Below are 12412 nucleotides of genomic sequence, written 5' to 3'. Positions count from 1 at the left end.
AGGACTACCTGTCCCCAGACACTAGATGACAGGCATCATTGGCAAGGTCCATCAGAGACTTCTTCATCTCCCTTTGCAACTCCTCATAGGTACTCTGTGCCTCTACTAGGTAGCGCTCCCAGTTCTGGTTGACAGGAAGATAAGACACCCCCATCTCCAGCATCCCAGCTAGTGTGACAGGGTGAGGACACCTATAGGGATGAAGAAAGACCAACCTATGCCTTAGAGAAGGGAAGGAAGGATGGAAGGGGGTATAGTGAAAGAGCACAAAACTAGGAATCAAAAGACTTCAGTCAAAATGTTAGCCCCAAGACTTCATAGATATGTGATCTTGTACCAGTCATTTAACATCTCTGGGTCTGTTTCCTTTGTCTATTAAATGAGTATAATGATACTTACACTACTCACCTCACTGGCTAACACAATATAAATAGGGGCTATTAACATAATCACCCTCTACTTTTATAAGAATAATCAAGATCCAACCAACCAACCTCCCACTCAACCCCAAAATCAATAGAGTTAAAAAATGGTTTCTTTTTCCATCTTCCCTCCTGATGCTTTTCTTCTAGAGCTTCTGTAGAAACAGTCAGGGACTAGAGACACTAGTTAATAACCAAGTCTCTTGGTGGACTATTCTTGGAAAAACAGCAGGTCCACTAGGCCACCCCCACCAAAAACAAGGACCTGCAAGTAAAGAAACTCTTTTATGTGGCATACCGCTAGGCTCCTTCTACCCCCAGGGTCCTCTCACCTCTCCATGAAGAGTGGCAACTGTTCCTGAAAAACTTCATAAGTAGCCTGCACATCCAAAGCACAGTACTGCATCAGATCCTGTACAAGACAATAACAAATGGTACAAAGAGGAACCTTGCAGAATCAAGATATTTTTCTCTCACTCAAGGCAGAACCTGATATTGCTACCTGAAGAAAAAACTTCATTTGAATATAAGCCATATATTCCAAAGGAATACACAATAAACAATCAAAGAGAAAACAAAATCATTGTAGCAATTTACAAAGAAATCCAAAAGCCTCAAATACCCTCATTTTCTTCTTCGATCAAAAATGTTTGTCTTCTTCAATAGCCAAGGCACTGATCTCTTGACTACTATACCTGAAAGTTCTCCCTGATATCCTTCATAGTCCCTTTAACAAACAGTTCCCTGGCTTCTTTCTCCAGAGGTGGACCCCCAACATACAGACTGTGTACATCTGCCAGGTTGTTGATGCTGCTGATGTCCAACCAGTCCCAAGCATAGATCTAGGAAGATGAGAGAACAAATAATTAGCAGTGCTCCTTTCCCCTAATCTCCCCTTCCCTACCCAGCTCTAGAGGGGGCAAAAGGGGCTGGGAACCTTAAGATGAAGTCAGAAAACCAAAAGAAATCTGTCTCAAACTATTTTTGCTAGGAATGAAAAGGTGGGCCCTCTATTGTTTCCTCACTTACCAATGGACCCTTGGCTTTACTTTGGGTTTTCTTGATATGCTTTTGGACCATCTGAGAGCCTTTCTGCTTCCCCTGCTTGGCTGCTATCCAAAGGCTGCGCTGGAAGCTGCTCAGGCCAGAGATGGCCATGTGCATACTCAAAGTGTCCAAGAAGCGCATTCGAGAGCCCTAGAACACACACAACTGCTGAAGTGACAAAAACACTCAATTTCAAATGCTCAACTTCAATCCAACTGGTCATTGTCACCTGAATAGTTAGTATACACGCCTCCTTTCAGGTTTTTGCTCATGCCAAGAAGTATGACCCTGCAGTATTCTACCTACCCTTCTCTGATTATCCAAGTACTACTCCTATTTGAGGCTCAGTTCTAATTCCATCTCCATTGTAAAAGTCTTCTCTAACTGCTCCAGCCTGAGAGTATCTCTTCCTCCTCTGAATTCTCAAGGTATTTTGTCCGTACCAATCATTTAACAATGGCTCATGAATAGCCTAACATCTCTCTTATTTTCACCTGGACCTGTCATTTTTTTAATTGCATTATGTGTTATTTAAGATTTAATGTTGTCTTTTTTCTCCAACCAGACCACAAGCTCCTTGAGCACTGGGGGACAATGATAACTCCTCAGCACAACTAGCCTAGAACAGTTTCTTGAACCATGGAGATCAAAGATGTAGTCCTTTACTTTTCCCAGCTCCAGAATTATTTAACATCTTAAATCCTTGACCATACAGGCACCAAAATACTGTGAAAACAGAAACAATAATTTCTTTACCCACATAAGGCTCAAAAATACACCAAAACAGAATCATCAACAGAAAGCAAGTAAATGAGAAGCCAATAAATGGTTCCATACAGAAAAAAAAAATTATAGATGCAGAATCCCCACCTGAATCAAGTACTGCTCCTTTATGAAGGCACGATCAAAGCAAACATTGTGCCCTACAATCAAACGTTCTGACCAATCCTGCTTGGCTGGGCCACTAATACCAGCAGGGGTCTCCAAAGGAATGAGGTCAGATAGGTAGAGGCTTCTGGCCCAGGAGTAGCGTTCCTCTAAAAGCCTTCGGCTACACCATGAATACCTAGAGGCAGTGCAAAAATGGGGTTGATGTCACAAAGAACACAAAAACGCCAGACAACTGTGCATATAAACCCTGAGACTAAGTCTGGGTGAGTGTGTAGTCCATTTAAGTTCTCTGGCTTGAAGTGTGGGAGCCAGCACCTAATTTCTTCACTTTCCCTACTCTAGCAAAATAAGTGTTACAAATAACAATCCAATGTAAAGTGGAAATTGGTGTGCTTGAATATTGAGAGGTTAAAAATTACTACATACTCAAGGCCTGAGGATAAAGATATAGAAGGACTATTTTACAGAGGGGTTGCATCTGCAAGCCAAAAGGCAAGGAAATAACAAGGTAATCTGAAATATCCATGACATACCAGTATCTATAGCCATAAGCTTCCTGGAATAATTTATAATTCACAGGAAATAATTTAATCCATGAGAGCAGAAGCTATGTCTTGGTGCTTGGCACAAGGCTGCATATGTATACTGGATGCTTAATAAATGCCTACTGAGTTTAATATACAAGTCAGGATTTTGTAACCAGGACAAGACTCAAGAAAAATCCTTATGTTCTGGGTGCTATTAACCAAAAAGGACAAGCTGAAAATGAAAAATGGAGTAAAGCACTGGCCAAGGAGAGACTAAAAAGTAAAGGACAATGTGAGAAACAATGTTGAGTTGCTTTTTAAAAAAAGTCATTAACAATTCTCATTTGTCCCTGGTGACAACTGTACTATGGAGTGGGTGCTCATGTAAATGCTAAGGCAGCATGCTTTTAACTTACCAGGAATTTGGTGATACAGCCACAGCCAAGGTTGGGCAGCTGCCCTCTGCTATGCAGACCTCCACATCAAATACCAAGGCCCGCTCCTCAGGGAATTCCACCTGTTGTCCCTTCCCATCAGGCTCATATCTAGTCCAGCCTTCCTTCCAGGCCCATTTGTTGGGTAGAGGGGGCAATTCAGCCTGGAGCAGCTCATGAGCAGCCTCTAGGTAAGGCAGGCTTTGCTTCTGGGCTAGGATGCGGAAGTGTTCATCCAAGTCTTCCCCATAAAGACGAGGTAGCTGCAGCTCTACATCAGGAAGAGCAGAAGTTTCCTGGCCCCACAGCCCATGCTTCTGCAGATGTTCCACACTCTGCTGTATGGCTTCCTCAGAAGGCTGCATCTCTGGTTGCCCAAAGATCTGCTCATGAAGCCCTCTAGACAGCATCTGAATATGCAATGCATTCTCTCTCTTTTGGCACTCATCTCTAAGTCCCACTGAAGATGCCTCCGCTTCACAGAACTGTTGGCTAACAGAAGAGCCAGAAGCCCAACGCTGAAAACACCAAGGCAGGACCCCACGGGCTGCTATCACTCTCCATACCAGGCGACTCATCTGTAGTGGAAAAGAGCTCTGGACTAGGAGTCTAAAGCCCTGGGTTCAAGTCCCAGCTCCCCCACTTACCAGCTGTGTGTCTTTGGGTAACTCTTTTAACCTCTCTGATCCTGTTTCCTCATCTGTAAAATAAGGATATAAAAACTGCAGAATGTGGTAGCTGCAAAGACCCTTAAAGGAACAAATTTATTTCTCTCCCCTCTCTAATCACTTCCTACAATCTATCAGCTACTTCCATTCATTTCCAGTAGAAAAGAGCTCTTAACTAGGAGTCTAAAGCCCTGAATTCAAGTCTCATATCCCCCACTTACCAGCTATGTCTTTGGGTAAATCTTTCAGCCTCTCTTCTGTTTACTCATCTATACAATGGAAATAAAAGAATTATAGAATGTGATAACTGTCAAGTCCCTTAAAAGAATAAATTAAACCCTGATTCCCCAGCCCTGACTACTTTTTACAAGGCAATATACATATATGTGAATATTGCATAACCTAGCGCTTTCCTACCTTTCTAATCTATTTATATCTTATTCTCTTCCACTTCTTTTACATTCAAAGACACTAGACTCCTTGCTGGTCCTTCCACAAGACATCACCTGATTCCAAGCCTTTTTATTGGCTCTCTTTCATGCCTGGAATGTTCTCCTTTTTTTTTTCTTTGCCTTCTAGCTTCCTTCCTTCAAGTCTCAATTAAAATCCCACCTTCTATTTAAAGCTTTTCTTGATTCCCCTTAATGGTAGTCTTTTTTTTTATTGTCTTTAACATATCTGTCTACACCTTGATTTTACATAGCGCTGTCGCCTCCATTAGGAGTGTGGTCTCCGAGAAAGCAGGGACTATTGTTTTTTATTAATTAATTGGAATGGGGGGGGGCGGGAGGAGCTGTCACGTTAATAAATCGTTCTGCTGTTGGCTGAAAGAGCAGAGAGCAATCGAAGTGTGAAGAGTAAGGCGATGAAGAAACCTCGCACCAATCCCCCAGGGGAACAACCATCCATCCATCCATTCACAGAGGCCTTCTTCCTAGGTGCTCCACCCGCCCCTCAGGGGTGGCAGAGGAGGCAAGAACCCACCCGTGGCATCTCCAGGCAAAGGAACACAGCTGGCGAGTCGGGGGTGGGGGAGGAGAAAGGGTGGGTCTCCTAGGCTCCGCAGGGGCTGGCGAGGGGGTTGTGTTGTGTACCCAGGTTCCGGCCCTACCGTTCCGGCCCCACCCCTCCCCCCCCACATCGCCCCCGGACCCCACCTCAGTCCCCCTCCCCTAGGGAGATTGCCAGGTTCTCACCTCTCCTCCTTCTTCCTCTCTTCTACATCCTTCTTCAGTCCCACAACCTTGGGAATACGGGACTGGCCGACAAGCCCGCAGCTGGGCCTGCACAGCCTCGGGCTAGAGTGCTACCCCTTCCGCCGGCCCGACCCCGCCCGACCCCGCCCCGCCCGCGCCTCCGCCGCCACCGCCTTTGCCCAGATGCTCCCCAGAGCACGAGCTCCCGCTGTTCCCCTGGGGCCGAAGCAATTGGGATAGCTGGGGATGTGCAAATGGCAGGGTCGGCAGCAGAAAGTAAGGGATAGGCGGCTAAGGGAAGGAAGAAAAAGGAAAGGAAGACGAAAAGACTACTAGCGCCTGGCCCGGACCCTCCCCGCACGCGCACGCCGCGCAGCCTCAGGAACCTGTTTACGTCCCGCCCCCTCCCGCCTGAAGACCGGAGATTGGTCTAGAACGAAGCACAAAGCAGTGACGCTTCTTTCTAAAGTAGCTCGAAAAAGCAGATTTCCATGTGGCCGCGTGGCCTAATGGATAAGGCGTCTGACTTCGGATCAGAAGATTGCAGGTTCGAGTCCTGCCGCGGTCGCAAGAGGCCTGGAGGCTGGAAATTTTTCATTCAACAATGACGAGATTGATATAGTGCATCTTTTTTTAAACCTACCATGCATCACCTTGTATTTCAAACCTCTACTTTTATAAAAAGAGGGAAATATCACCAATTCACTACGTTTATTCATGCAGTTTGCACTTACATTACAAAAATTAAAACATAAAGGCTACAGTCACACAACCTCACCGTATTATTCCTCCTACCCGCAGAAAGAGGCATTGACTGGGAGCCAGGAAAACAAAATGATCATCGCATTCTTCTCACCCCTGAAAATGGCTCTCAGCAAACCAGCTCCTGCAGAAACAAGCCAAGGATGCATCTAGACTAAAATCCCAACTCCTGCGATTGGCCATTGAATTCCTTCCACCAGCTGATTCCAGGCTATCTTTCCAGGCTGGCTCCATTTTGCTACTGCCCTCCTATCCCTACCCCCTCTCCCACCCCAACCCCAATCACTGTCTCCACTTCCCAGCCAAACGGGTCTCCTTGCTGTTCCTAGTTACATACCTGCAATGTCCCGTTGCCTCACCCCTCTGCCTCTTAGAATCCCCAACTCCCTTCAAAGCTCAACCCACATGCCTCCTCCTCCAAGACGTTAAAGTCTCACCCAAATCACTTTAAATCTATTTCCATGTAACTTACATATTTACTCATCAATGACTATGACTAGAAAGAGGAGTGTGTTGGTAAATGTTTGAACAATGACTGAAAAAAAAACGTACATTTGATACATTTTTAAGTTTAATCTACATTTTTAACATTTCCCCCGTCTCCTTAAGTCACTCTAGACAATTAACAGAACAATAAAACAAGTTCTGATTTATAGTATTTTCTAATTTCCAAGGTTTAAATACTCACACTCAAAATTTAGCAACCAACTCTTATAAATCTGTATGAGTTGGCTCCAGTCCAGCACTGAAAAAGACCTTAGAAATCATTTAGTCTTACATGATCATTTCACAAATATGAAAATTAAGGTATAGAGACCTAAAGGGGCTTGTTACATAAAAGTTAATGCCAGAGTTGTGATCTAAGTTCTAGGTCTTCATAGTTTTAAGATAACTAGTTTGTCCTACTAGATTATAAACTACTTGAGAATGGAACCCTCTCTTACTTATTTTTTTTAATCCTCAGCTCAGGATTGGTAAATATTTAACCATTTCTCCAGGGTGGGGGTACATGTATTCACAACACATTTTTAAGTTTAATCTGCATTATTAATTTTTTCTCTATCACTTTCTTAAGTCTAGACTATCAACAAAACGATAAATCAAGCCCAATAAGTCAATTCCAGATTGGTAGCATTTGCCAATTTCTTAAGTGTTTATCCACACAAAAATTTAACAATCAGCTCTTCAAAGCCTTTATAAACTACATCCAGCATGCCTCTGTTGACAGGCATTCAAAAATGTTTGTTAAATAAATAAATGATTGAGAGGGAATTTTTTAAAGACAAATGGCCCAAAAGAATGAATTTGTAATAATGGAATTTAAAGCATAATAATGACAATGCAAATTTTTATATCATTTCCCCAAAAACAGTTTCAAGAGTTAGATTATTACCCTGGGTTTGAAGATAAGGAAACCCAGATTTAAGGGGGCTCCATACATAACCATGATCACACAGCTATCATCAAATTCAAGATTCAAACCTGAGTCTTGTGATTCCAAGCCAAACATTATTGCATACTCCCTACCTTTCCTAACTCATTCTCCCTTTGGATCATGGGAGCTTGAGGGAAAGGAAATTATAAGGACAGAGGAAGAAAGAGAAAACATCCAAAACCCATTTAAATCAAACCACTCTGGATTTTTTCGAAATTAAGCCATGTTGCCTAGGTTGAGGTAACCCACCTCTTCTCACCCCATAGTACCAAAGGCTCTTGTCCCTGACTTTCTGGCCTACCTGTACCATCTGCATCTATAAGACATTTGGACCAACTTCAAAAAAATGAGAGATCTATCCTGTAAGGGTGACATTGAATAATGCACTTGCTAGATATGAACTACCCATACAGGGTATGCAAAACCAGGACTAGGAGGTAGGCAAGGTAGGCTGCTACCTAGGAAACGGCCAGTACACACTGTGGAGATGCTCTTTAATACTGTCTTTTCTAAATGCACATGCTTTTTAAAACATTTTTTTATTTTTAGCATTTAAAAAAAATTTAAGTTCCAGATTTTTCTCCCTTCCTCCTGCCCCCTCCCAACCATTGAGAGGCAGACAAAATATCAATTGTACAGGTGAAGTCATATAAAACATTTCCAGATTATCCATATTGTGATACAATAACAATTCACACACTTTTAATACCAGAAAACTATACTCTCGACAGCACAAAGGTATTAGATTAAGTTAAATTATTTTTCAGTAAAGACTCAAAACCCCAATTGTCTAGAATAGAGCCTTAGTTTGGGGGATAGGTAGGAATTGGTGTCAGAAAAATTGAAAAAGGGGACAGCTTTCAAATATTGGTGGTACACAAAACAAACAAACAAACAAACAAAAAACCCTTGTCCCTGCACTGAAAACATAAATACCTTTTTCTCTGATGGGCATATAATGAAAGTGGAGTGGGGTTGGAATGGTTGGTACTTGGGGTAGAAATGGAAAGAAATCTAAATCATACTGAGATTCTTCAGCTCAGCAGAGGCTAGATGATTACCCTGAGGAGAGTGGTAGCTAGGAAAGCCAGGCCATCACAGTATTTCCATAACAACTGCCCTTGAAACAAAGGAAAGAGTGAGAATTTATTTTTCTATACTATTTTAATTTCTATAAAAGGGTCAGTGAGAATTTCTGCCTATTCCTGTGCCTGGGTTCTGGGTCAGAGAATTCCATCCAATCTACTGCTTTGTACATTTTCTTTGTCCTTGGGAATCCCTTTGAATGTCTTCCCTTTTTAACAGAATCTGCTTAATACAAAAGAGAGCCAAGAATTCTCTTCCTGCCTTGTAATGGTAGGTTTGGGGAAAGGTTGAAGGTTTGATGCACCACCTTATAATGAGTTATTTATCAATTAGAGATGTCTTGGAATGTTCAAGGGAAGGGCTGAATAAGCTCCTAAAATTCTGTTTATAGATCTGCCTTCCATTGGTGTCTTTGGTCGCCCAGAAGGCCAATGACCTGTCACTTTATTGTTTAAAATGCTAGCTTAATTAATTAAACTGATATTCTTACCCAAAATGAGTCTTAAAATAATTTTAACCATAACAAAAGGTAGAGTTTTCTTATTCTTTTTTTGTCTTTTTTTTTTACTTCTCAAGTAGGACTTTTGAAAAACTATACATCATCCTAGGGTCTGATTGCTACCTGCCTGGAAGTAATTTCAGAGAACAGTAAGGATACTTTCCCTAAGAAATACTCTAATTAGAACTTATTCCTTTTGTTTAAGGAGGAGTATATTGCCACTTAGTTAAATATAAATTCCCCAGAGAAAACCTCATATCTTCATATTGGTAATTTGTATCACAAAGGTGATGGTCTCATTTATGAGGCATATACTCATCAACAAGTAGTTCCTTTGGGCTGAATTTTGGACATGATGGGAGAGTTGGATTTCATGGAGGTCAGTGGTTTAGCAATTTGAAGTTTGGATGGTAGGCTCTGAATGGGAGTGCCTGAGATTCCAAAGGAATTCAGGGTCAGATAATCTAAAAAACACTAAATGGGAAGCAGAATATTTTTATTCTAGGATCTTGCTGCTTTTTTCTATTTTAAGTAAGTCAATTAATTTCTCTGTGCCTTAGTTTCCTCATCTGTAAAATTAGAGTATTAGACTGATCTCTGAGGTCTCTTCCAGTTACATTTCCTATGAAGGGTTGATCAAGAGTATATTTTTTAAATAGGGAAAAAGAGGAATGTGAAGGCACAAACAAGCTACCTGGAAGTGGAGGAAGGAAAAGAAATTATAAAAGTGAAACAATGTGGGAAGAAATAACGATCAAGATGGTCAAACTTATGGATCATAATTGAAGCCCTGAACAAATAATTTCATCTCTTTGTGATTCAAAGTTCCCACCTGGAAGGGGCAGTTGGGGTGGGATAATTATAAAATCGAATGATGGACTATTAGAGATAGAAGGAACTTTTAAGATCATAGATTCCTATGATCATCAGATTTTAAACTACACAAAACTTATTGATCCGATATTTTATGGACAAGGAAATCAAGACTCAGGGAGGTTAATTGACTTGCTGTGATCATACTTTAAGTTATTAGCAAAGTCAGGACTACTGCTCAGGCCACCTGATTGTCATCCGATGCCCTTTCTTCTACACCTGCTGCTTCATTGAAATTCAGAGGAAATGGAATAGACAGTGGCTAAGGGACTCTTCTGACGTCTTGGAGACCTACATGGCTTGTTGAGGTAGTGAATAAGAATCTTCCTGAGTGTGTCCATTTATAGAGATAACTCTAGCGGCTTCCTATCCACTTTTGGTTATATAAATTATCACTTACTTGGCCTGATGTGACTTGACACCAGGTGGCAGTGTAATCCTACTTGCCACCTTGAAGTCAGTCATTTTTTTTATTTCAACGTGGTATACCTCACCTCAAGAAAAATCCATTTTCCCCTATAAAGATGATATTGGAAATTAAGTCTTGTTATATTAGTTTAGAGATGAGAAATGAAGAAGCTGGCTTGAGAAAGAATTGGAATTTCAAACAGAGTTGAGACAGTGTCAGTTTCAAATGTTGACAGTGTGTGGGGGCAGGGTAACAGTTTATAATCAATAATCAATTCATTGCTTATTATTTTTTACACCCCAAGGAGGCAGAATTGGTGGCCTGGGAAATGATATGAAAGAATTAAAAGAAAAGAGGAGGTGTCCTGTTTCATCAGGGAAGTCTTGCCCCATAGTGTTGACAATATCTCTCTCTCTCTTCATTGACTAACATTCTTGGAAAAAAGTCCAAATCATATGTATCCATTTCCTCATAAAATATTCTCTCCTCATCCTCATGTAGTCCAAATTCCCCATCATTCTAATGAGATCATTGTTTAGAAGGTCACCGATGACATGCTAATCAAATGGCCAATTCTGGTTTCTCACTCATTTTAACATTGTTACAACCTTTGAATCTTTTGACTACTTCCTCTTTCTTGATGCTTTCTCCTCTCCCTGGACCCACAGGATACCATATGCTCTAAACACTCCTTCTCTGCCATCTTCATTGGTGTTCCCCAAGGTAATGTCCTTCTCTTCTTATTCTGTGCTCTTTCCCTTCACAATCTTATCCACTCCCATTTCTTCATTTCCCATCTCTAGTCTGAAGAGATGTTCACATGATTTTGTCTGTCCCTGACTAGTTCTGAGCTTGAGACCTGAATCTCCAACTTCCCAAATGACGTAGATTCTACCAGCACCTCTAACTGAACCAATCCAAAAACAAACATTAATTTTCCTTCTTAACTTCCTTCTGATTTCCCAGTTCTGATGGTGCAAAGTAAAATTCACATATACTCTCCCATGTCTGAAAATTTGTTCTTTCTGCCTTACTTTTCACTTTTAATTGGCTATAAATGATCTCTTCTAGTCCCTGGTAATCATTGTATCTAATCTCTCCTCTCTATTCCTACTGTCATCATGTTAGGAATAGTAGAAGTAGTATCATGTAAAGTATTATAGACTTGAAATCAAGATAGATTTGGGTTCAAAATACCCTCTCTGTCATTTAGTGGCTGTGGGATCATAGAATTAAATCTCTCATCTTTTTAATGAAGCTAATAAAAACTGCAACATCTATTTCAAAGAGTTGTAAAGATTAGGTGAGATAAAGTTGGTAAAATGGTATATAAATTTCAATTCTTATTCTTACAGGCTCTCATGACCATTAACCTGGACTACAGAAATAGCCTCCTTAGTAGGTCTTCATAACTATTCTCCCTTTACCATCACCCCCAAATCCTTCATACTGTTGCCTAATTTATTTTCCTTATGGATAGATCTAGTCATATCACTCCTTGTTTCCATAATTTTCAGTGGGTCTCTACTGCCAACTAAATTCAAATTCCTTTTCTTGGTTCTTCAATAATCTGGTTTTTCAGTGATTTGGTCCTTCAACCCCTCCATGTACTCAATAGTCCAGCCAGAGTACTTCCTAAACGTTCACAAACACATAGTTCTTATTCCTAGAATAGTCTCTCTTCCAAATCTCTCATTCAGCCCTACTTTCGCCTACAGAATTCCTACCCATCTGGTGGGAAATGATGACGTGAATTCACTAGAAATACTCCTTAAATAATAGAGGATCTAGAAGGAGCTGCCCAATGGCCACTGTCCCCATCCCCACCCCTTCAATCAGAGGGAAGGAAGGGCCCCAAAGGCAGGGGGTATTGAGGAAGTATGATTTGGGGGTTGATTTCATCATACAAGTTTGAATGAAGAGATTCTGGAGATCATGAAGTCCAAAAGAACATCCAGGTAGGAAATTAAATATTTATTGATGGAATGATATAAATTATATATATATATATATGTATATATAAAAATTAAGTTGTATGTAAAATGGGTATAATAATATTTGTGCTTTATAAATCTTAAAGGACTGGAGGTTTGAGTGAAGAATAAATGAGATGGAAAGTACATGAAGCAAAGTGGCATATAAATGTTGTCTATAATTATTGAC

At 41.0% G+C, this 12412-nt stretch overlaps 1 protein-coding gene and 1 non-coding gene across 6 annotated transcripts in view; one reads left to right on the top strand and one right to left on the bottom strand.

The window, feature by feature from the left end:
- POLG (DNA polymerase gamma, catalytic subunit) overlaps positions 1–5576 on the bottom strand; it is a 32760-nt gene extending 27184 nt beyond the window's left edge. The window contains exons 1-9 of one of the 5 annotated variants that reach the window (XR_008913717.1): positions 5186–5576; positions 4211–4258; positions 3969–4021; positions 3304–3899; positions 2340–2535; positions 1452–1619; positions 1118–1264; positions 755–834; positions 9–191 (exon numbers count right to left, since the gene is read on the bottom strand). Coding sequence is in view for 3 of the 5 variants with exons in the window: in XM_056806561.1 (XP_056662539.1) it covers positions 9–191; positions 755–834; positions 1118–1264; positions 1452–1619; positions 2340–2535; positions 3304–3899 (1370 nt within the window). In the remaining 2 variants the exon portion in view is untranslated. The other 4 variants (XR_008913716.1, XM_056806561.1, XM_056806567.1 and 1 more) reach the window with 4 other exon arrangements.
- A 104-nt stretch (positions 5577–5680) lies between these two features.
- TRNAR-UCG (transfer RNA arginine (anticodon UCG)) lies at positions 5681–5753 on the top strand. Its single transcript has one exon. It is a non-coding gene; the product is annotated as a tRNA-Arg (tRNA).
- The last annotated feature ends 6659 nt before the right edge of the window (positions 5754–12412 follow it).

This window comes from Monodelphis domestica, chromosome 1 (assembly GCF_027887165.1).
Source record: "Monodelphis domestica isolate mMonDom1 chromosome 1, mMonDom1.pri, whole genome shotgun sequence".
In the NCBI taxonomy this organism is placed as follows: domain Eukaryota; kingdom Metazoa; phylum Chordata; class Mammalia; order Didelphimorphia; family Didelphidae; genus Monodelphis; species Monodelphis domestica.
Note: the sequence above shows the minus strand (reverse complement) of the source record. Positions and strands in the feature narration are given on the sequence as shown.